Genomic DNA, 23,628 nt, shown 5'->3' with positions numbered 1-23,628 from the left:
AGTGCTGAGAACTGTGGTCTGCAGACACAGATTCACAGCCCAACAAGTTCCGGCAAAGGGGAGGGAGCTGTGGAAGCAGGACTGGCTGTGGTGGTTGTCACTGCCATTGCTCTGGGCCACCTTTCACAACTCACCCCGCCCCTGTACCCAACTATCCGTGCAGATCCCTGCAGGAGTAAACATAACTGCTGAAACACACGGGCTCTGAATCCGGTGCAGGAAGAGATTTGGAACTTCAAAGCCCCCCACATCCGCACAGGGACTCAGCGCCCTGTGACCCAGGTGAACTGTTAAGAGAGGAGAAGCCCCCTTTCCAGGGAATCCCCCCATTGTGTGAGAAGCTGGAATAGTGCAGAGAAACAAAACACTACAGTGTGAGAGAGAAAAAAGGGCTGCAGTCAGAGAGAAAATAAAACATTCAACCAACACGTACTGGAAAACAAAAGAAAGACCTCTTTCTATCAACCTGTTGCAGAACCCACTCCTGTAGATGTCTAGGAAGAGAAATAATAAATCATTAATGGCCACGAATAACCAAGGCAACAAGACGGCTCAGAAAGAAAGTGAAAAGTCTCCAGAAAAGGAACGGAAAGATATGGCAATATGTGACTTAAATGACAGAGAATTCAAGATTGCAGTTCTGAAAAAACTCAACGAGATGCAAGAAAACACAGAAAGGCAGTTTAACGAACTCAGAGACACAATCAAAGAACAACATGAACATTTTACCAAAGAGATTGAAATTTTACAAAAGATTTACCAAATAGAATTTCTGGAGATTAAGAACTCAATAGAAGAAATTAAGAATGAAATAGCCAGCTTAGATAGTAGAATTGACCAGATGGAGGAAAGAATCAGTGACATCGAAAATAGAAACCTGGAAATGACATCAATGGAAGAAGAAAGAGATTTCAGACTTAAAAGAAATTAAAGAATTCTACAAGACCTTTCTGACTACATCAGAAAGAGCAATATAGGAATAATGTGCATACTAGACGGAGAAGAAAGAGAGAAGGGAACGGAGAGTATATTCAAACAAATAGTCGATGAGAACTTCCCAAACTTGTGGACAGAACTGGATCCTCGAATCCAAGAAGCAAATAGAACACCTAATTACCTCAACCCCAAAGTTCTTCTCAAAGGCACATTGTATTGAACCTGTCTAAAATCAACGACAAAGAAAAAATCCTCAAAGCAGCCAGGGAAAAGGAGACGGTAACCTACAAAGGAAAGCCCACTAGATTATCATCAGATTTCTCAGCAGAATCTCTACAAGCCAGGAGGGAGTGGAACCAAATATTCAAACTATTGAAAGAGAGAAATTATGAGCCAAGAATAATATATCCAGCAAAGATATGCTTTAGATATGAAGGAGGAATAAAGACCTTTCCAGACATACAGAAGCTGAGGGAATTTTCTAACACACGACCTGCACTACAAGAAATACTAAAGGAGGCTATTTGACCACCATCAACAGGGACAATTTGTGGCAACCAAACATAAAAAGGGGGAGAGTAAAGGCCTGAACTGGAATATGGGAATGCAGAAAGTAAGTGTGCTGAAGAAAATGGAATACCCTAAATATCAAACTTTCTTTTACATAAACTTAAGGGTAACCACTCAAAAAAAAATCTAGAACTGAAATATATACTGTGATAAAAGAAGAAACAGAGGGGAACATCATAGAATACCACCACACAGAAATAATAGACAACAACAAAAAGGCAAAGAAACAATGGAGACACAGCCTCACCAGAAAACTAAAGATAGAATGACAGGAAATCCTCACATATCAATAATCACCCTAAATGTAAATGGACTGAACTCACCAATAAAAAGGCACAGAGTAGCAGATTGGATCAAAAAACTAAACCCAACCATATGCTATCTCCAAGAGACACATCTCAGCTACAAGGACAAGCATAGAATCAAAGTGAAAGGGTAGAAATTGACACTCCAAGCAAATGGTACCCAGAGAAAATCAGGCGTAGCCATACTGATATCAGGTGAAACAGACTTCAGGGTGAAAAATGTAACAGAGACAAAGAAGGACATTTTATAATGGTAAAGTGGACTATACAACAAGAAGACATAACAGTCATCAATATTTATGCCCAAAATCAGGGAGCACTGAAATATACCAAGCATCTACTAACAGAACTAAAAGGAGAAATTGACCAAAACACAATTATACTATGGGACTTAAACACATCATTGACAACTATGGATAGATCATCCAAACAGAAAATAAATAATGAAATAGCAGGCCTAAATGACACATTAAATGAAATGGATATAATTGACATACATAGAGTACTTCACCCTAAAACATCAGACTACACAATTTTTTCTAGTGTACATGGAACATTCTCAAGCATAGACCACATATTGGGGCATAAAGTCAGCCTCACCAAATTTAAGAAAATTGAAATCATACCAAGCATATTCTCTGATCACAAGGCTTTGAAATTGGATATCAACTGCAAAAAGAAAGCAGAAAAAAACACAAATACATGGAGATTAAACAACATAGTTTTAAAGAATGACCGGGTCAAAGAAGAAATTAGAGGAGAGATAAAAAATACGTAGAAACAAATGACAACGAAAATACATCCTACCAAAATTTTGTTGATGAAGCGAAAGCAGTTTTAAGAGGGAAATTTATGTCATTACAGGCCTGTCTCAAGAAACAAGAAAAATCCCAAATAAATAACCCCATGTTACACCTTAAAGAACTAGCATAAAAAGAACAAATGAAACCCAAAGTCAGCAGAAGAAAAGAAATAACAAAAATCAGAGCAGGACTAAATGAAATAGAGAACAAATAGACAATAGAAAAAATTAATGTGACAAAGAGCTGGTTCTTTGAAAAGATTAACTAAATTGACAAACCCTTGGCTAGACTCAGTAAGATAAAAAGAGAGAAGACACTAATGAACAATTCAGAAATGAAAAAGGGGAAGTTATCACAGATACCACAGAAATACAAAGGATCATCCAAGAATACTATGAAGAACTATATGCCACCAAGTTCAGTAACCTAGAAGAAATGGACAAGTTCTTAGAAACATATAGCCTTCCTAGGCTGACCCATGAAGAACTGGAAAATCTAAACAGACCGATCACCAGTAACGAAATTGAATCAGTCATCCAAACGTTCCCAAAAGCAAAAGTCCTAGACCAGATGGCTTCACTAGTGAATTCTACCAAACCTTCAAGAGGATCTAATACCAATCCTACTCAAACTCTTCCAAAAAATTGAAGAAGAGACAGTACTCCCTAACTCATTTTATGAGGCCAACATTACCCTGATACCAAAACCTGGTAAGGACAATACAAAAAAAGAGAACTACCGACCAATATCTCTGATGTATACAGATGCAAAAATCGTAAACAAAATTCTAGCAAATCAAATGCAACAATGCATTAAAAAGATTATTCATCACAACCAAGTGGGGTTCATCCCTGGGGCACAAGGATGGTTCAACATATTCAAATCCATCAATGTGATACATCATATAAACAAAATAAAGGACAAAAATCATATGATTATATCAATTGATGCAGAAAAAGCATTTGACAAGATACAACATACATTCATAAGTAAAACACTTAATAAAATAGGTACAGAAGGAAAATACCTTAGCATAATAAAGGCCATATATGACAAGCCCTTAGCTAATCTCATAATCAATGGTGAAAACCTGAAGCCCTTTGCTCTGTGTTCAGGAACACGACAGGGCTGTCCCCTCTCACCTCTGCTTTCCAACATAGTATTGGAAGTTCTCACCAGAGACATCAGGCCATTGAAAGAAATAAAAGGCATCCAAATTGGGAATGAAGAAGTTAAATTGTCACTCTTTGCAGATGACATGATGCTATATATAGAAAACCCCAAAGACTCCACCAAAAAGCTATTAGAAATAATCAACGAATACAGTAATGTTGCCGGATACAAAATAAATGTACAAATGTGCCTTGCTTTCCTATATACTAACAATGAAATCTCAGAAAATAAATAAATAAATAAACCAATTCATTTTGCAATTGCAGCAAAAATAATAAAATACCTAGGAATAAGCTTAACCAAGGATGTGAAGGACCTATATGCTGAAAACTATAAGACATTTTTGAAAGAAATTGAAGAAGACACAAAGAAAAGGAAAGACATTCCGTGCTCATGTATTGGAAGAATCAATATAGTTAAAATGGCCATATTCCCCAAAGCAAGATATAGATTTAATGCAATCCCCATCAAAATCCCGGAGGTTTTTTTTTTTTTTTTTTTTTTTTTTAAAGAAATAGAGCAAAAATCATCAGATTTGTTTGGAACCACAAAAGACCATGAATAGCTAAAGCAATCTTAAGAAAAAAGAACATTGCTGGAGGTATCACAGTCCCTGACTTTAGCTTGTACTACAGGGCAACAATAATCAAAACAGCATGGTACTGGCAGAAAAACAGACACATAGACCAATGTAATAGATTTGAGAGCTCAGAAATAAAACCATGTAAATATGGACAGATAATTTTTGACAACGAAGCAGAAAACATACAGTGGAGAAAAGACAACCTCTTCATTAAATGGTGGTGGGAGGATTGGAAAGCCACGTGCAAAAGAATGAAACTGGAATGCTATCTGTCACCATGTACCAAAATTAATTCAAAATGGATTAAAGACTTAAGCATCAGACCTGACACAGTAAACTGCATAGAAGTAAACATAGGTACTAAACTTATGGACCTTGGGTTCAAAGAGCATTTTATCAATTTGACTCCAAAGGCGTATTTTGACTCTTGGTGGCATATCAAACTATAAGCTTCTGCACAGAAAAAGAAACCATCGGCAAAACAAAGAGGCAACCAACTGAAGGGGAGAAGATTTTTGCAAACAGTGCCTCCAATGAGGGGCTAATATCCAAAATGTACAAGCAGCTCATGCAATTCAACAACAAAAAAACAAACAACCCAATTGAAAAATGGGCATAGGACCTGAAGAGACATTTCTCCAAAGAGGACATACAAATGACAAATAGACATATGAAAAAATGCTCAACATCACTAATCATCAGAGAAATGCAAATAAAAACCACAATGAGATATCACCTCACCCCAGTCAGAATGGCTATCATCAACAAGACAAATAGTAACAAATGTTGGAGAGGCTGTGCAGAAAAAGGAACCCTCATACACTGTTGGCGGGAATGCAGACTGGTGCAGCCAGTATGGAAGGCAGTATGGAGGTTCCTCAAAAAATTACGAATAGAATTACCATATGACCGAATAATCCGTCTCCTGGGTATCTACCCAAAAAATCTGAAAACGTTTATACATAAAGACACGTGTGCTCCAATGTTCATTGCAGCTTTGTTTACGGTGGCCAAGACATGGAAACAACCAAAATGTCCTTCGATAGATGAATGGATAAAGAAGTTGTGGTATATATACACAATGGAATACTATTCTTCGGTAAGAAAAGATGAACTAGGACCATTTGTGACAACATGCATGGATCTTGAGAGTATAATGCTAAGCGAAATAAATCAGACAGAAAAAGCAGAGAACCATAAGATTTCACTGATATGTGGTATATAAACGAAAAACAACAAAAGAACAAGACAAACAAATGAGAAACAAGAAAGGTTTTCAAGTTATGTAGTATGTAATAATGGAAATGGAAGGCAAGGTTTTGAAGTACATGACCAAAGTGTCTTTTAGAAAGCCTGGGCTGTTTCCATCAGTAGCATATGAAAATACCAGTATATCCAATTCTCTCAATACCTTGAGTATTACCTTATGTTATCTTGGACAGCTTTTCCGACTAGAAAGTATTTCCTTACGTTGAACCAGATGTACCTCTTATGGCTTCCACTTACTGGTCTAAGTTATGTGATTTAGATTTTCCCCGAATAAGTTCCTCCTGTATTTGATATCTCTGGAGAAAACATCTCTGGTGGTATATAGATAGGCTCATGTGTAGCACCAGTATCTCTACTGGAAGAAAGATATGGCATGGTGGGCTCACATTTCCTCATTGACATTTTTTAAATAATAATTTTAAAAACTACCTCATTGTTGTTCAAAAGTACTTTATATTTTCAAGGTACATTTATATTTGTACTTCAATTGTTTTCTCATATGTAACACCCCTTTGAGCTATGCAGGGTATATACTGCTTACATCTCTGAATCTGTCTTCCCAATTTCTATACAATGAAGTAAGCAAGTTGCGTACAGTAATTTGATTAAAAGTTAGCAGAATTTTTCCTACTTCCAGACTGCAGCTTGCTCTACTATCTTGCAGCTGTTCCTCCAGAGGTCAGAGGCAGTTTCCTCTACTGTTCAGCCTAAGACTCTGGGAGTTTTGATCATACTGAGCTTTTTCAACACTAATGAAGGATCTGTTGAGTATAAGGAAGATGTTATTTACATCATTCCTATATATAGAAAAACTGAGGCATACACCATCTCTGGAATATATGATGTTTCATGAAATTAGGGCTGTTTGCCCACTTTGTTCAATGCTGTACCACTAGAATATGACTGGCATACAGTAAGTACTTAATAAATATTTTCCAAATAAAGAATGAAAGTAGAACGTTTGCAGAAGTAATAGCAGTCTAGAGTTGAAACAATGGGTTCTTTTCTGGGCAATGAATTAAGACTGATATGGACAAACAAGAACATATTTATAGACACTTAAAATATAATTGGGAAAATAAGACACATATGAGTTCAGTGATAACTAACAAAAAGGCAGTGTGTGCTCATCACCAAATTGCAAGACAATGGGAAAACCTAGCTAGATGCAAGTTTATCTCTGTATTCTGCCACTCACTGGCCTTGTGAATTTGTCATGTAACCCTTCTCTTAAGTAGGCTTCCTTTTCTTAAGTAGGCTTTCCTATAAAGTGGAAATAGGACAACCTTCCTGCCAGTGATCTTGTGAAACATAAGTGAGATATTATATGTCAAGTAATTTAGCACAGTGCCTGATACGTAGGAGGTGCTTATTAAAGGATAGATATTATTGCTTATTATTACTGATACTAATGAACACAGATGAGAAAGCTATCACTGGGATTGGGGCTTAGAAAGGGTTTCACAAAAGAGTTTGGATTTGAGATAAACCCATAAAAGATTGATAGAATACACATTTCTGCTTTTTCCCCCAGTAGGTTAAAACATTTCTAGAAGGTAAAGACTAGAATTAGTCTGTATTCTATATTGCCCTTTTAATAACTAACATATGTCAACTATGTCATAGAAATGGGAATCCAAGGATGTGAAATGCACCTATATGGTGGCAACTTTCTACATTTTACATGACATAGTACAATATTATCTCTACGAAGACTGTGAAAATTTAAGGATGCACAATGTAATCCACAGAGTAAAACAATAAAAATATAATTCAAAGAGGAATAGATAATAAGCTATTACATTAATTCAAATGCAATAATAAAAATGTTCAAATAACTCAAAAGAATGCAGGAAAGGAAGAACAATGAAACAAAATCAGAGAAGACAAATAGGAAACAAATGATAAAATATTAAATTTGAATATGACCATATGATAATTATATTAAACATTTTTAGGCTAAACACTGAAATTAATGGGCAGAGATATATGGATAAAAAAGCAAGACTTAACTATATGCTGTGTACAAGAGACACATTTTAAATATGATGCAGATAGATTTAAAATAAATGCATAAAAATATATACCATGCAATCATAAGAAGGCTGGAATGGTTTTATTAATACCAGATAAAATTGACTTCATGACAAAAGTGTTACCAGAGAAAAGAAGGGGACCTCATAATCATAAAGGGTCAATTCATCAGGAATACATAATAGTCACAAGTGTGTGCCTCAAAATGTATAAAGCAAAAACTGACAAAGTTATAGGAAGAAATGGAAAGTTCTACAAAGTAGGTTTTAATATTCTTCTCTCAACATTGGTAGAACAACACAAAAATAATGTAAAGACAGAAAATTTGAACAATGTTCTCAGTCACCTTAGGTTATTGATATTTTTAGAACACTACACCCCCCAAAAAACAGAATGTACATTCTTTGCAAGTGCACACAGTATATGCACCAAGATAACCCAGGTGCTAAGCCATAAAACAAGTTTCAAAAATTTTGAAATAAATGAAATCATATGGAGGTTGTTGTCTGATGAGAACATAATTAAGTTAGAAACCAATAACAATATGATATCTACGAAAACCCCAAATATTTGGAAATACCTAACATGGTTGCATGAAATTCTCCTGTGGGTTAGTAACTATTAGATGAAGGGAAGGTAAAGAGAACGTTCAAATTTGTGGTTGGGGACAATGACTTGTGTTGGCAAATTCCTTTCAGGGCTCTACTAAAGCCTTGGAAGATGAGAAGCTCTGTTCAAAGCACATTTTTGTTGACCAGTCCTGAGGACCTTTATGCTTAGCTGTTAAAATTTTATGTGAGCACATAGGTTTTCATAAGTGGCCTAATTCAGAGTTCCAGACTGAAAATAATGAACACTATCACCTTTGGATTAAAATAGACACAAGCACAAATACACACGCTTGCACACACACACACACACACACGTGCGCATGTGCACACACACACAATCACATTGTGCATTTCGAATTAAAGATGCTAAACATCTATGGAAACATCTGCATCTTTTATGAAGTCATTTTTCCTCTAGAATAATATGAATTTGGCCTTACTCCTTATGGACATTCTGTTTCTACACAGGTCTTATTTGATTGAGAGGATCCTTGGGTATCCCAGCTTTGAGCACAGGAGGAAGGCTCCAAAGGGAGGCCTAGGACTTGCTTGTGTTGAGGAGGAAGGTGAAGTTCAGGTACCCAAGATGTCACAGTTCTAAAGACCACTCTCTTGTACTACCATACTACCAACAGCAGTGAATGTGTGTCAGTTTGCTATTGCAGCTGTAAGAGATTACAGCAAACTTGGAAGCTTAATACAACACAAATGTATTATCTTATAGTTCTGTGGGTCCTAAGTCTAGGTAAAGTGTTGCTCTGCTGGATCCCCTGTTTAGAGTCTTACAAGGCTGAAATCCAGTTATGGATAAGGCTGCCTTTCTTTCTGGAGGCTTTAAGGAAAAACCTGCTTTCAAGCTCATTCAAGTTGTAGGACTGCTCTTCCATTTCCTTTTTGGCTGGCGGCTGGGGGTTTATCTCAGCTTCTATAGGCTGCCCACATCCCCTGATCATGGCCCCCTTACTCTAACTTTAACGCCAGCAATATCATGTCGAGTCTTTCTCATGCCTTGAATCTTGCTCTGCCTGCCTCCCTCTAATGCTGCATTGCTCCAACTGTTCCGTGTCCCACTTCCACTTTTAAGAACCCATGTGATTACATTGGGCCCACCTGGAAATCCAAGATAATCTCCCTATTTTAAGATCAGTTGATTAGCAGCCTTAATTCCATCTGCAAAGTCCCTTTTGTCATGTAAGGAAACATCTTCATGGGACTTAACAACAGGAGGCAAAAGTGATGAGGATCAAAATTCATCTTACCATAAGGCATTACCCAATAGAGTGCTCAAGGGACAATTTTGAGTGAGGTCAAAATTTGTGAGCTTGGAGACAAATCTTGGAGAGAAAGAGAATCAGGTAGAGGAAGATTTTTGAGTGATATATCTTATTTAAAGTTAAACAAAATAAAATTCTTTTTTAAGGCTTTATTTACATCCTCCCTCAAAATGATTTTTGTTCCAGCTCTGGTTATGTATTGTGTGATACCTCAGTGGGTAGCTTGTCTAGGTTAAAGGGAATAGCACAGGTAGTAGGAGGTGTAAGGAACCTAAGAGCTCATCTTGCCTATTTTTCACACTCTGCAGATGAGGAAACTGAAATCCAGAGAGGTAATGGTTCTCTAGCCAATTGATGGTAGAACTGGGACTAGAATCCAGGTCCCATACTCCTGTTACCGGAGAGTGGGCTGTTTTTGTTGAGTGGGCTGTTCTCGGCATGGTTTCCAAGTTCTTGGCATCTCAGGCAAAGAATTGAACAAAACACAGAACTAAAGTGGTAAAAGAGTAGTTTATTAGAAGAGAGAGTACACTCCAAAGGATTTGGAGCGGGCCCCGAGCAAAGGCAAGGCTCAAAAGGGTTAAAGGGCTAGAACTGGTGAGCACATGGAGTTTTTATCCTTTTTTTTTTCTAGAATGGACTGTTCCTTTCCTGGCATGGGACCTCTTGATTGACACCTGTGATTGACAAGAGGCAATTACCTCATCTTTTTAGACTGCACATGTTACTTCCCAGAATTCATTCTGTTATAATGATATTAATGAACTTCCAAGCATATGTATGATATTATAGTGTGATGGTATAATGAGGTCCAGGTGAAATGAAGGTCGTTGTGGCCTTTACTGCGCAGGTATGAGTGGCCAGTTTAATCTAGTTGGGTATTTTGTACCCATTTGTTCCTCATAGGGGTAGATAATTACAATGAAAAGGGGAAGTTTTGGGTGGAGAGGGGGGGTTTTTTGGGCCGTCGCATTCTGTGGGTTGTGTTGGACATGAAGGAATGCGGAAACCTGATGCCTGTCTCTAACTGCCTGCCTTGTTTTCCGCTTGAGAGACATGATCCCCATAAAATCTCTATGGGAAGTTGAGGGACAGAAGGTCTTGTCTTCTCTGTCTGCTTCCTGCTGAGCAGGGGCGTGAGCTGTCCCTACCTATTGGGGGATTCATGGAACTCTCACCCTATCTGATCTCAGATGAGAGGAAGAGGTCTTTAGATCCGCCTGGAAGACCATGTTGGCTTCTTTGGTTGCGACTGGTAACCTTGCTGGGGCATCCTCTGCATCCCCCAAGGCCCACGAATGAGGAAAAATAGATTTTAATTAATCCATTTAGGTGTTGTTAATTGTCCAGGAGTTAGGCCCGGAACTGGTAGGAGAGAACATTAGACTTCAATGATTACAATCAACAAGTATGAATCAGAAGTTTTAGGGTAATTATCTAAAGCAGGGGTAGGAGCTAAAAAACTGGGGAAATGGAAACTTAAGGATGAAGGAAACTTAAATTTTCTATAGGAAAGAAAACTTAAAAATTTTTAAGTTTCGGGAGGGGGCTACTTGTTGGCCCGTATCACTCCTAGTCCAGTATGTCATATCAAATTTTTCATGTCTCACAGTGGTAAATACAGTTGTATATCTTAAAGATAGAATTTATTTCAGGTCTTCTTCCCTTCTTTCCTTCCTTCTTTCCTTCCTTCCTTCCTTCCTTCCTTCCTTCCTTCCTTCCTTCCTTCCTTCCTGCCTTCCTGCCTTCCTGCCTTCCTTACCTCCCTCCTTCCCTTCTCTCTCTCTCTCTCTCTCTCTCTCTCTCTCTCTCTCTCTCTCTCTCTCTCTCTCCAAAAATACATCATCATTCATAATGGGGATAAATAATTGTGAAAGTAGACACTGTACACTAGCACTGTAAGGGAGTCCAGGTGTTCCTACCTAATCAATGGCAACATTGGAAAACGGGGCATCTTCAGCTGAAGAAGTAGTCACTTAACTTTCTTTTTCAGGATCTGCATGACAGACCCTGCAGATGCCACAATCCTCAAAGGAAACATTGTTAAGCAGTCAGACTCTGGTATGAGCATGACCTGAACCCAAATTGATTAATCTCAATTAAGTCCATACCTTGAAATAGGACACGTAAGAAAAAAATAATTTGGTCTAGTTAATATCAATGAGTATATATTTTCCTCATAAGCCTCTTGGTAAACTGGTTGTAGAAGAAATATGATTGATGACAGAAGGCAAGTAGGAAAAAGCTTATTTTTGCCAATAGAATCCTGAATTTTCACCTGTGCCCAACTCTTAGATAATAAGGTACTTTTTGTTCTTCAGAGCCTACTTATTCAGAGCCTGCTTATCTAGGCCTCTTTTATCTTCTCCATCCACCTTATTTTTTTTTCTGTTGATTATCTCCATGACAATCAATGGATAGGGAAAGAGGAAGACAAATAATTCAGATTTATGAGACATTCTAAGCCAAAGACTAGTGGGAAAGAGGTTAACTCTAATGGTTAAAAAAAAAAAAATGAGACTTGGATTTTCCACTTTCTTCACATAGATTTTTTATTATTATTATTATTATTATTATTATTATTATTATTATTACATTAGCCAGAATGATTATTATCACTTCTGAATTCCTTTAATTTCCAAGGCAGTAAAATACAGTGGTGAAAAACAGGGATTCTCAAGTCAACTTATAGTTCTAGATTTCAATGTCACTTCCATTATTTCCAAGCTTCATGGCCTTCAGTATTTCACCTCTCTAAGCTTTAGTTCCTCATCATTCAAGAAAAGTATTATTAATAGTTTCTACTTTATAGAGTTTTTTGGGATTATTAAATTAGATAAAATGAGATAGCACATATAAAATACTTTGTGCCCGTCACCGAGTACAAAGTATTAAATATTACCTGTTAATATTTTGAAACTTATGCTGACTGGGAAATTAACTCCTATATGGCAGGCTTGTGAAAGATTCGATATTTATATCAGTTTCCCCATGAAATTAGATAATTTCTTATTTTCAGTCCCTTTCCAGGAGATCAACATTCAAAGAAGACCTTGAAAAAATGTTTGTTAAATGAATGAATGAATGAATAAATATAGCCCTACTTCCCAGGTAGCCTCATGTATTAGTCAGAATGCCCCCCGTTATGCTATGGAAACAAACAACTCCAAAATCTGATTGGTTCAAAACCACAAAGGTTTATATCTTGCCCATGCAATATATTCAATTACTCATTAGAAGTAGAGCTTTTTTTTTAAAATTTAGGTTGGTGCAAAAGTAATTGCGGTTTTTGCAATTATTTTTAACCTTTTAAACCATTTGGAGACAAAGAGGATAAACCACAATTACTTTTACACCAACCTCATAATTGTAGCCATTCAGAGATGTAGGCTGGCAGATTAGCCATTATCTCAAACACTGCTGATTGTTATGCTGGAAAGAAAGCGCTCTGGAGGGTTTCACCATAGAATTCAAAGCGCTCCAGCTTAAAAAAGACCAGCATCATTTCCATTCTCAAATCCTTGGCCAAAAATAAGTCACGTGCCGCACTGAACCAGAAGGTATCCAGGAAGGAAAATCTACTATGTGCCTGAAAGGGGTAAGAATCAGAAATATTTGGTGAATAGCATTAATATCTGCCATATCTTGTAACTATAACTAATGAATCCCTTCTCTCTTTAGACTCTGAGCACGCTGACCATATTGACCAGCAACATTTCTGGTATATACTACTGCACAGCTGTAAACAAGGTTGGCACTGATGAGAGAAGCATACAATTCTACGTCTCAGGTAAATTCTGAACCAGAGAGGAAAAAACAGACAGGATACGTCTTTCATGATGTGATTAAAGATGCATGGAAAATGTACTTTTTCTCAAATATAGGCCTGCAAAGTTGACTGAGAATCTATAATTGAAAGCTCATTGTTTGAGTTTAAGGCAGAATTGTGCTGAAATGCAAATATCCTGGAAGGGGCAACACATTAAGTCAGTATTAGACATGAACACCTTAGCCAGAATCTGATTGTTATAACCTTCCTTTGGATATTAGTGTAAATTTACTTTATTTATTGGGGTGACAATTGTTAGTAAAATTACGTAGATTTCAGGTGTACAATTCTGTATTACATCATCTATAAATTCCATTGTGTGTTCACCACCCGGAGTCACTTCTCCTTCCATCACCATATATTAGATCCCCCTTAACCCCATCTCCCATCCCCAACCCCTTACCCTCTGGTAACCAATAAGCTATTGTCTGTGTCTATGAGTTTTTGTTTCTCATTTGTTTGTCTTGTTCTTTTGTTGTTTTTGGTTTATATACCACATATCAGTGAAATCATATGGTTCTCTGCTTTTTCTGTCTGACTTATTTCGCATAGCATTATACTCTCAAGATCCATCCATGTTGTCACAAATGGTCCTATTTCATCTGTTCTTACCGCCGAATAATATTCCATTGTGTATATATACCACAACTGCTTTATCCATTCATTTATCAAAGGACATTTTGGTTGTTTCCATGTCTTGGCTACCGTAAACAAAGCTGCAATGAACATTGGAGCACACGTGTCTTTATGTATAAACGTTTTCAGATTTTTTGGGTAGATACCCAGGAGAGGGATTGCTGGGTCATATGGTAATTCTATTCGTAATTTTTTGAGGAACCTCCACACTGCCTTCCATAACGGCTGTACCAGTCTGCATTCCCACCAACAGTGTATGAGGGTTTCTTTCTCTCCACAGCCTCTCCAACATTTGTTACTATTTGTCTTGTTGATGATAGCCATTCTGACTGGGGTGAGGTGATATCTCATTGTGGTTTTTATTTGCATTTCTCTGATGATTAGTGATGTTGAGCATTTTTTCATATGTCTATTTGCCATTTGTATGTCCTCTTTGGAGAAATGTCTCTTCAAGTCCTCTGCCCATTTTTCAATTGGGTTGTTTGTTTTTTTGTTATTGAGTTGCATGAGTTTCTTGTACATTTTGGATATTAGCCCCTTATCGGAGGCACTGTTTGCAAAAATCTGCTCCCATTCAGTTGGTTGCCTCTTTATTTTGTCAATAGTTTCTTTGGCTGTGCAGAAGCTTTTAGGTTTCATATAGTCCCATTCGTTTATTTTAGCTTTTACTTCCATTGCCTTTGAGTCAAATTGATAAAATGCTCTTTGAACCCAAGGTCCATAAGTTTAGTACCTATGTTTTCTTCCATGAAGTTTATTGTGTCAGGTCTTATGCTTAAGTCTTAGATCCATTTTGAATTAATTTTGGTACATGGTGACAGATAGCAGTCCAGTTTCATTCTTTTGCACGTGGCTATCCAATTCTGCCAGCACCAAATATTGAAGAGGCTGTCTTGTCTCCATTGTATGTTTTTTGCTTCGTTGTCAAAAATTATCTGTCCATATTTCTGTGGTTTTATTTCTGCGTTCTCAATTCTATTCCATTGGTGTATGTGTCTGTTTTTCTGCTAATACCATGCAGTTTTGATTAATGTAGCCCTGTAGTACAAGCTAAAGTCAGGGAGTGTGATACCTCCAGTATTGTTCTTTTTTCTTAAGATTGTTTTGGCTATTCGGGGTCTTTTGTGGTTCCAAACAAATCTGATGATTTTTTGTTCTATTTCTTTAAAAAAATGCCATAGGGATTTTGATGGGGATTGCATTAAATCTGTATATTGCTTTGGGTAATATGGCCATTTTCAGTATGTTGATTCTTCCAATCCAAGAGCACGGAATGTCTTTCCATTTCTTTGTGTCTTCTTCAATTTCTTTTTTAAAAGTCTTGTAGTTTTCAGCACATAGGTCTTTCACATCCTTGGTTAAGTTTATTCCTAGGTATTTTATTCTTTTTGCTGCAATTGCAAAAGGAATTGTTTTTTGTATTTCTTTTTCTGAGATTTCATTGTTAGTATATAGGAATGCAATGGACTTTTGTACGTTGATTTTGTAGACGGCAAATTTACTGTATTCCTTGATTGTTTCTAGGAGCTTTTTGGTGGAGTCTTTAGGGTTTTCTATATATAACATCATGACAACTGTAAACAGTGACAATTTAACTTCTTCATTCCCCATTTGGATGCCTTTTATTTCTTTCTCTTAGCTGATTGCTCTGGCAAGGACTTCCAACACTATGTTGAAAAGCAGAGGTGATATGGGACAGCCCTGTCGTCTTCCTGAATGTAGGGAAAAGGGCTTCAGTTTTTCACCATTAATTATGAGATTAGCTGAGGGTTTGTCATATATGGCCTTTATTATGTTAAGGTATTTTCCGACTATACCTATTTTAGTAAGTGGTTTAATCATAAATGGATGTTGTATCTTCTCAAATGCTTTTTCTGCATCAATTGATATAATCATATGATTTTTGTCCTTTATTTTGTTTATGTGATGTATCACAGTGATGGATTTGTGGATTTTGAACCATCGTTGTGTCCCAGGGAAGAACCCCATTTGGTCGTGATGAATAGTCTTTTTAATGCATTGTTGTGTTCAATTTGCTAGAATTTAGTTCAGGTTTTTTGCATCTGTATCCATCAGAGATATTGGTATCTAGTTTTCTCTTTTTGTGTTGTCCTTACCAGGTTTTGATATCCGGGTAATGTTGGCTTCATAAAATGAGTTAGGGAGTACTGTCTCTTCTTCAATTTTTTGGAAGGGTTTGAGCAGGATTGGTATTAGATCCTCTTTGAAGGTTTGGTAGAATTCACTAATGAAGCCATCTGGTCCAGGACTTTTGCTTTTGGGAAGGTTTTGGATGACTGATTCAATTTCGTTACTGGTGATCTGTCTGTTTAGAGTTTCCAGTTCTTCATGGTTCAGCCTAGGAGAGTTATATGTTTCTGAGAACTTGTCCATTTCTTCTAGGTTATTGAATTTGGTGGCATATAGTCCTTCATAGTATTCTTGGATGATCCTTTGTATTTCTGTCGTGTCTGTGATAACATCCCCTTTTTCATTTCTGGATTGTTAATTAGTGTCTTCTCTCTTTTTATATTGTGAGTCTAGCCAAGAGTTTGTCAATTTTCTTAATCTTTTCAAAGAACCAGCTCTTCGTCACACTAATTTTTTCTGTTGTCTTTTTGTTCTCTATTTCATTTAGTTCTGCTTTGATTTTCATTATTTCCTTTCTTCTGCTGACCTTGGGTTTCATTTGTTCTTCTTTTTCTAGTTCTTTAAGGTGTAACATGAGGTTATTTGTTTGGGATTTTTCTTGTTTCTTGAAACAGGCCTGTAATTATATAAATTTCCCTCTTAAAACTGCTTTCGTTGCATCCCCAAAATTTTGGTAGGATGTGTTTTCATTGTCATTTGTTTCTATGTATCTTTTGATCTCTCCTCTAATTTCTTCTTTGACCCAGTCGTTCTTTAAAAGTATGTTGTTTAATCTCCATGTATTTGTGTTTTGTCCTGCTTTCTTTTTGCAGTTGATATCCAATTTGAAAGCCTTGTGAACAGAGAATATGCTTGGTATGATTTCAATCTTCTTAAATTTGCTGAGGCGGATTTTATGTCCCAATATATGGTCTATCCTTGAGAATATTCCATGTACACTAGAAAAGAATGTATAGTCTGATATTTTAGGATGAAGTGCTCTATATATATCAATTATTTCCATTTCATCTAATGTGTCATTTAGGGCTGCTATTTCGTTATTTATTTTCTATTTGGATGATCTATCCATAGCTGTCAATGATGTATTTAAGTCCCCTAGTATAATTGTGGTTTGCTCAATTTCTCCCTTTAGTTCTGTTTGCAGTTGCTTTGCATATTTTGGGGCTCCCTGATTGGGGGCATACATGTTGATGACTTTTATGTCTTCTTGTTGTATAGTCCCCTTTACCATTATGAAATGTCCATCTTTGTCTCTTGTTACCCTTTTCACCCTGAAGTCTGTTTCATCTGATATCAGTATAGCTACACTGGATTTTCTCTGGATACCATTTGCTTGGAGTGTCAATTTCCACCCTTTCACTTTGAGTCTATGCTTGTTCTTGTAGCTGAGATGTGTCTCTTGGAGACAGCATATGGTTAGGTTTAGTTTTTTGATCCAATCTGCTACTCTGTGCCTTTTTATTGGTGAGTTCAGTCCATTTACATTTAGGGTGATTATTGATATGTGAGGATTTCCTATCATTCTGTCTTTAGTTTTCTGGTAAGGCGGTGTCTCCATTGTTTCTTTGCCTTTTGTTGTTGTCTATTATTTCTGTGTGGTGATATTCTATGATGTTCCCTCTGTTTCTTCTTTTATTACAGTATGTGTTTCAGTTCTGGATTTTTTTTGAGTGGTTACCCTTAAGTTTATGTAGAAGAAAGTTTGATATTTAGAGTATTCCATTTTCTTCAGCACGCTTACTTTCTCCATTCCCATATTCCGGTTCAGGCCTTTACTCTCCCCCATTTTATGTTTTGGTTGCCACAAATTGTCCCTGTTTATGATGGTCGAATGGCCTCCTTTAATATTTCTTGTAGTGCAGGTCGTGTGTTAGAAAATTCCCTCAGCTTCTGTATGTCTGGAAAGGTCTTTATTTCTCCTTCATATCTAAAGGATATTTTTGCTGGATATATTATTCTTGGCTCATAATTTCTCTCTTTCAATAGTTTGAATATTTGGTTCCACTCCCTCCTGGTTTGTAGAGTTTCTGCTGAAAATATGATGAGAATCTAATGGGCTTTCCTTTGTAGGTTACCGTCTTCTTTTCCCTGGCTGCCTTGAGGATTCTTTCTTTGTCATTGATGTTTGTCATCTTCAATACAATGTGCCTTGGAGAAAGCCTGTTAGGATTGAGGTAATTAGGTGTTCTGTTTGGTTCTTGGAGTTGAGGATCCAGTTCTGTCCACAATTTTTGGAAGTTCTAATCAACAATTAGTTTGAATATATTCTCTGTTCCCTTCTCTCTTTCTTCTCCTTCTGGTATGCCCATTATTCTCATATTGCTCTTTCTGATGCAGTCAGAAAGTTCTTGTAGAGTTCTTTCATTTCTTTTAATTCTCAAGTCTCTTTCTTCTTCCATACGTGTCATTTCCAGGTTTCTATCTTCGATGTCACCGATTCTTTCCTCCATCTGGTCAACTCTACTACCTAAGCTGGTTATTTCATTCTTAATTTTTTCTACTGAGTTCTTAATCTCCAAAAATTCTATTTGGTTCTTTTTTTAAAATTTCAGTCTCTTTCATAAAATGCACATGTTGTTCTTGATTGTGTTTCTGTGTTTATTAAACTGCCTTTCCATGTTTTCTTGCATCTCGTTGAGTTTTTTCAGAACTGCAATCTTGAATTCTCTGTCATTTAAGTCACATGTTTCCATATATTTAAGTTTCTTTTCTGGAGACTTTTCACTTTCTTTCTGAGCTGTCTTGTTGCCTTGGTTATTCATGGCAATTGCTGATTTATTATTTCTCTTCCTAGACATCTACAGGAGTGGCTTCTGCAACAGGTTGATAGGAAGAGGTCTTTCTTTTGTTTTCCAGTACTTGTTGTTAGAATGTTTTATTTTCTCTCCGACTGCAGCCTTTTTCTCTCTCTCACATGGTAGTGCTATGTTTTCTCTGCACTATTCCAGCTTCTCACACAGTGGCGGGATTCCCTGTGAGACAGGTTTCTCCTCTGTTAACAGTTCGCTTGGGTCACAGGGCACAGTGTCCGTTTGGGTATGCAGAGAGTTTTTGAAGTTCCAAAGCTCTTCCTGCACCAGATTCAGAGTCCGTATGTTTCAGTAGTTTCTGTTTACTACTGCAGAGATCCGCCCAGATAGGTGGGGTCAGGGGTGGGGTGAGTTGTGAGAGGTGGCTCAGAGCAATGACTCGACCACCACCACAGCTGGTCCTGCTTCCACAGCTCCCTCTCCTTTGCCGGAATTTGTTGGGCTGTGAATACGTGTCTGCAGTCCACAGTTCTCAGAACAGCAAATATTCTGTTCTTTTGATCTGACACTGCTACTCTTCTGCTTCTAGCACTGGGCAGGTGGGGGCGGGGTGAGCTCTGGGAGGTTAGGGAGGGGGCAGCTAGTCTCAGTGCCTAAGGCTTCCATTCTCTGTTCGGCAGTGAGGGCTTAACCCACCGTTTTCAGCCTTTCTCCCGCAGTCTTTGCTCCGAGGTCTCTGCCGTGAGCTTTGGGTTCAGCCGTGTTATATGCTGTCCCCTCAGACTTGTGGGCCATAAACGGAGCCTTAGCAGTCCGAGTTCTTCCCTCCTCCGCAGCTGAGGTAGTTCCGGGATGCATCAAGGACTAAGCCCAGGAACTAAGGTCAGAAGTCAGACCAGAGAATTGGTGAGGGGAATGAAGAGCAGTTTAAGTTGAAACTATCCTGGCCTCTCTCTTATTCTTTCCAAGTCCTGTACAAAAAGTAATAATAAGGTTGACAGGGTAGCCCTGTGCCTATAGTTTTAATAGAAAGCGTCGGCTAGAAGACAGAGAACTGGACTACATCTCATAGTAGGCCTGGGGTCTTTGAGTGAACAGATATTCCCACAACCACACATACATGAGAATGAGTCATTGAGAATGGAGGAAGCAAATCCAGTCTTTTCCATTTTTTTTCTGGACAGCAACTTCTCTCCTTTCTCAAGTCATGTAATAGCTGTATGGGAAACAGCTGGAGTGGGCTGAGAAAGGTTCAAGGAGAGTGTCCTAACAGAACAGCATGGGCTCCCAGTTGAGGGAAAGGCTGGGGAGGAGGAAGCTTGTGTATTCTGAATAAAACAGAATGATTTCTTAAAATCCCTGGCAGCACACTGCTCTGCCAGACACACATAATTCCTGTCCCTGTCCTGGATGCCCAGAAATAGAGACTGTTTTGTGTCTTACCCTTTATCTTCAGAGAGACAGAGAGGAATAAACAAATGTGCAGACACTTGGCACTCCTGACTGCCAAATGTCAAACATGGGAAGTGATCCCCAAGGGAGATAGGACTGTTCAAGCAACTCACCCTACTTCTCAAACACCATCACCAATTATGTATAAAATATACTGAATTTAACTATAATTTCATTGCTCTAATTTCAGCTTCTTCCCCCACTCTCATTCTGTTCTCCATGGAAACAGGCTGGTGATTCAACTTTCAAGCACCCTTTCCTAGACTTAGAGATTGTTATGCACCCCAATCAGCTTGATTTTCCCTAAGTAGCTCAGAGAAAAAGGCTGAAAGAATTTGTTTATGCATCAGTCATCTTCATTACCAATGATTGCCCCATCTAATTTATTCTGGGGAGGTGGGGGGAATAGGGTGGTGCTAGGTCATAGGAAAACTATAGTCCAAGACCAAAGGAGAATTATAAATGAGAAATTAGAAAATCAGTGATATTGTCTTGGCTCTATTGCTAAACCTGGTTGTATGATCTTGGTAAATTATTTCCCTTCCCTGGGACTCAGCTTGCCCATCTATAGTATGAGGGGAAAAAAAAACAGTAGAGGTAAGCTGATACAATTGCAATTCCATAACAATGACTTTGGGAAAGATCTTAAGATATAATGTGTGAAGCATAGGAAGAGAGAGGGAGATGGGAAGACTGGGAGGGGTGGGAGATGAGGAAGGAAAGTATCTCTGTTCTTGCTATTCCAGACTCTGAAAATCTGCCCTCTGTTACTTTGACATTTTATGAATTTTTCCACTTATATAAATATTTGTGTCCATTCATTAGCACATTTCTGACATGTTTACAGGACATCTGATATGTTATTTCAGATCATTTTGCCCCTCTTTTGCCTAGTCCAAACCAGAGGCAGCTGGACTGTCCCAATAGCTTCAGAAGCAGAAACCATGGAATGTAGAAGTTTTAAATTAAATCACTCATAGATAAAATCCCAGGAAACTAAGACATTATTATTATTATTATTATTATTATTGTTGTTGTTGTTGTTGTTGTTATAATGATTATTATTTGCAAATATAGAATGAGCCAGGCAAAACCTTCTTTCTTCTGTCATTTTCTAAGATCAGCTTAGGTGCCCAATGTAGGTGGCTGCCTTAACTGAGAAGAGGGACTTCAGATGACGGTATAGATTTTCTCAGGGCTCTTTCACGTGATGATGACTTCGTGGTTTTAGGGGAAATTTACCATATGTACAAGCAAGTTTCCAGGAAAGGGCATCCCCACCCTGATCCCAAGCAACCCAGAGCACAGTGTCAGCAAGGAAAACCTGTAAAGATTTGGCTTTACAAATGTAATTGCAGACAGTTCCTACCAGCTCTTTTCTCTGTCCCCATTGGTGGGTAGAGCCTTGGGCCACCACAGTTTGCTGCAAACTGAGTTTCTTTCTTCTCTAGAAGGAATGACTATTCTAAGCTCACATGCTTAAGACCCAACATAACATAGGGACTTTACTGTTGTCAAGTTGCTTCTCAGCGTGGAGGACTACTGATCTGAATAGGACCTCTCTGAGCAGATGACATGAGAAAAGTAACGGTCATATTCAAAACCTCTCTGCCAGAGTATATGTCCAAAAGAAGCAGTGGAATGAAGTAGAATTGAACCCCTTCTAGTCTGTGTTGTTCAGAATATAAAAAAGATAACCCACAAGGATTCTCTGCCTGAGCCTAACAGTGGAAGTTACATTTAAACTACTCATCTTTTCCGGATATAATTAAACTGAGTATTAAAAACATAGGCACCTAAAAGATGAAGAGTGTAGTACAAACTCAAAATGGAGTCTCCAAACTCTTCTTTATCCTAAAGCTAAGCACTAATGGCATAAGTGGGACTTTTCCCGAGTATAACGCAAGTCCCTGGAGGATTCTTATTTTCAAGCAAATTAATGCTTTTTGAATGGTTTCACCTCTGCCCCAACTCACAGTTGTTGTTTTTAATAATTACAATCAAAAGCACATGTCTAATAATCTATTTTCATTCACTGAGCTTGTCTGTAATTTTTTATGGCCAATGACTATAGGTTGAAACTTGTTCTTTTAGGGAACAAATAGCTAGTTTAAAGAGACTGAGCTGTTACAAGCTGATAATTTGGGCTCAGAGGACCTTTGGCAACTGCCATGGTTTATATCTGAGTTTCAGCAATGCTAAAACAAGTGCATAAAAGCTGGAATTCAGATACCCAAAGCCCCTCGGCTGCCTCTGGCAATCTTCCAAAGACTTTGATGTACCTCATTTCTTTCCCATTTGTCACAAAAATCAATGGCATTGTGGTTTTCAGATAGATTTGGGGTTTCACAAGATGCTCTGTACTTCCCATATGCCTCAGATGGGGAGTTTTCTGGACAGCTTTTGACTTTTACAGAAGCAAATTGCATGGAAGGGCATTCCTAGAGAATTAAGGGTGAAGGAAAGAGAGTGTAGAAAAGCTTTTGTTATTTGTCCCCTTTCAATGTCCTAGAATTGCACATTGCCAAGATCCTAAAGTTCCTTATAGATCACCTCGTCCAAACTTCCTCTCCCTTCTCCTAATGCTTCAATTACAACCACAACATTTCCTCCAAGGATTCATTCAACTTCAACTTGAGTGTCTCCAGTGATAGAGAACTTTTGTGTTTCCCTGAAAATAAGACCTAGCTGGACGATCAGCTCTAATATGTCTTTTGGAACAAAAATTAATATAAGACCTGGTCTTATTTTAATATAATATATGACCGGGTCTATAATATGATATGATATATGATATGATATATGATAATATAATACCAGGTCTTATATTAATTTTTGCTCCAAAAGACGCATTAGAGCTGATTGTCTGGCTAGGTCTTATTTTCAGGGAAACACGGTTTTCCCCTACTTCCTGAGGCAGCCTTCTCCTTCTTGGGGCATGTCTATTAGAAAGTTTGTCCTTATACTAAATTTGCTTCCATCCACACTCCTAATCTCACTGAAGTCACAACAAAGCCTGTCTGCTTACTCTTCCTAGTAACAGACCTTCAAAGATCTGAAGACAAAAATATCCAGATTTTAATCCCTTCATCTGGTCCCCACAAGTCATGATTTCTAGGGTGCACACCATATGAGAAAATAAGTATTTTATATGTATGAGTCATTGGAGACATCTATATTAGGCTGAGGTGGGAGAAATAAGGCAGTGACGCATCCTCTGAAACATCAGGCTTGAAACCCATTAATTCATAC

General features: G+C 37.8%; 1 protein-coding gene across 3 annotated transcripts in view; it reads left to right on the top strand.

Annotated features, from left to right (window-relative positions):
* LOC117026978 (vascular endothelial growth factor receptor kdr-like) overlaps positions 1-23,628 on the top strand; it is a 348,517-nt gene that overhangs the window by 177,218 nt on the left and 147,671 nt on the right. For all 3 annotated transcript variants that reach the window (XM_033114327.1, XM_033114346.1, XM_033114337.1), the window contains one exon: positions 13,240-13,348. In XM_033114327.1, the coding sequence (XP_032970218.1) occupies positions 13,240-13,348 (109 nt within the window). The remainder of the gene's footprint in view (positions 1-13,239; positions 13,349-23,628) is intronic.

The sequence above is a fragment of the Rhinolophus ferrumequinum genome, chromosome X (assembly GCF_004115265.2).
Source record: "Rhinolophus ferrumequinum isolate MPI-CBG mRhiFer1 chromosome X, mRhiFer1_v1.p, whole genome shotgun sequence".
NCBI classification, from domain to species: domain Eukaryota; kingdom Metazoa; phylum Chordata; class Mammalia; order Chiroptera; family Rhinolophidae; genus Rhinolophus; species Rhinolophus ferrumequinum.
Note: the sequence above shows the minus strand (reverse complement) of the source record. Positions and strands in the feature narration are given on the sequence as shown.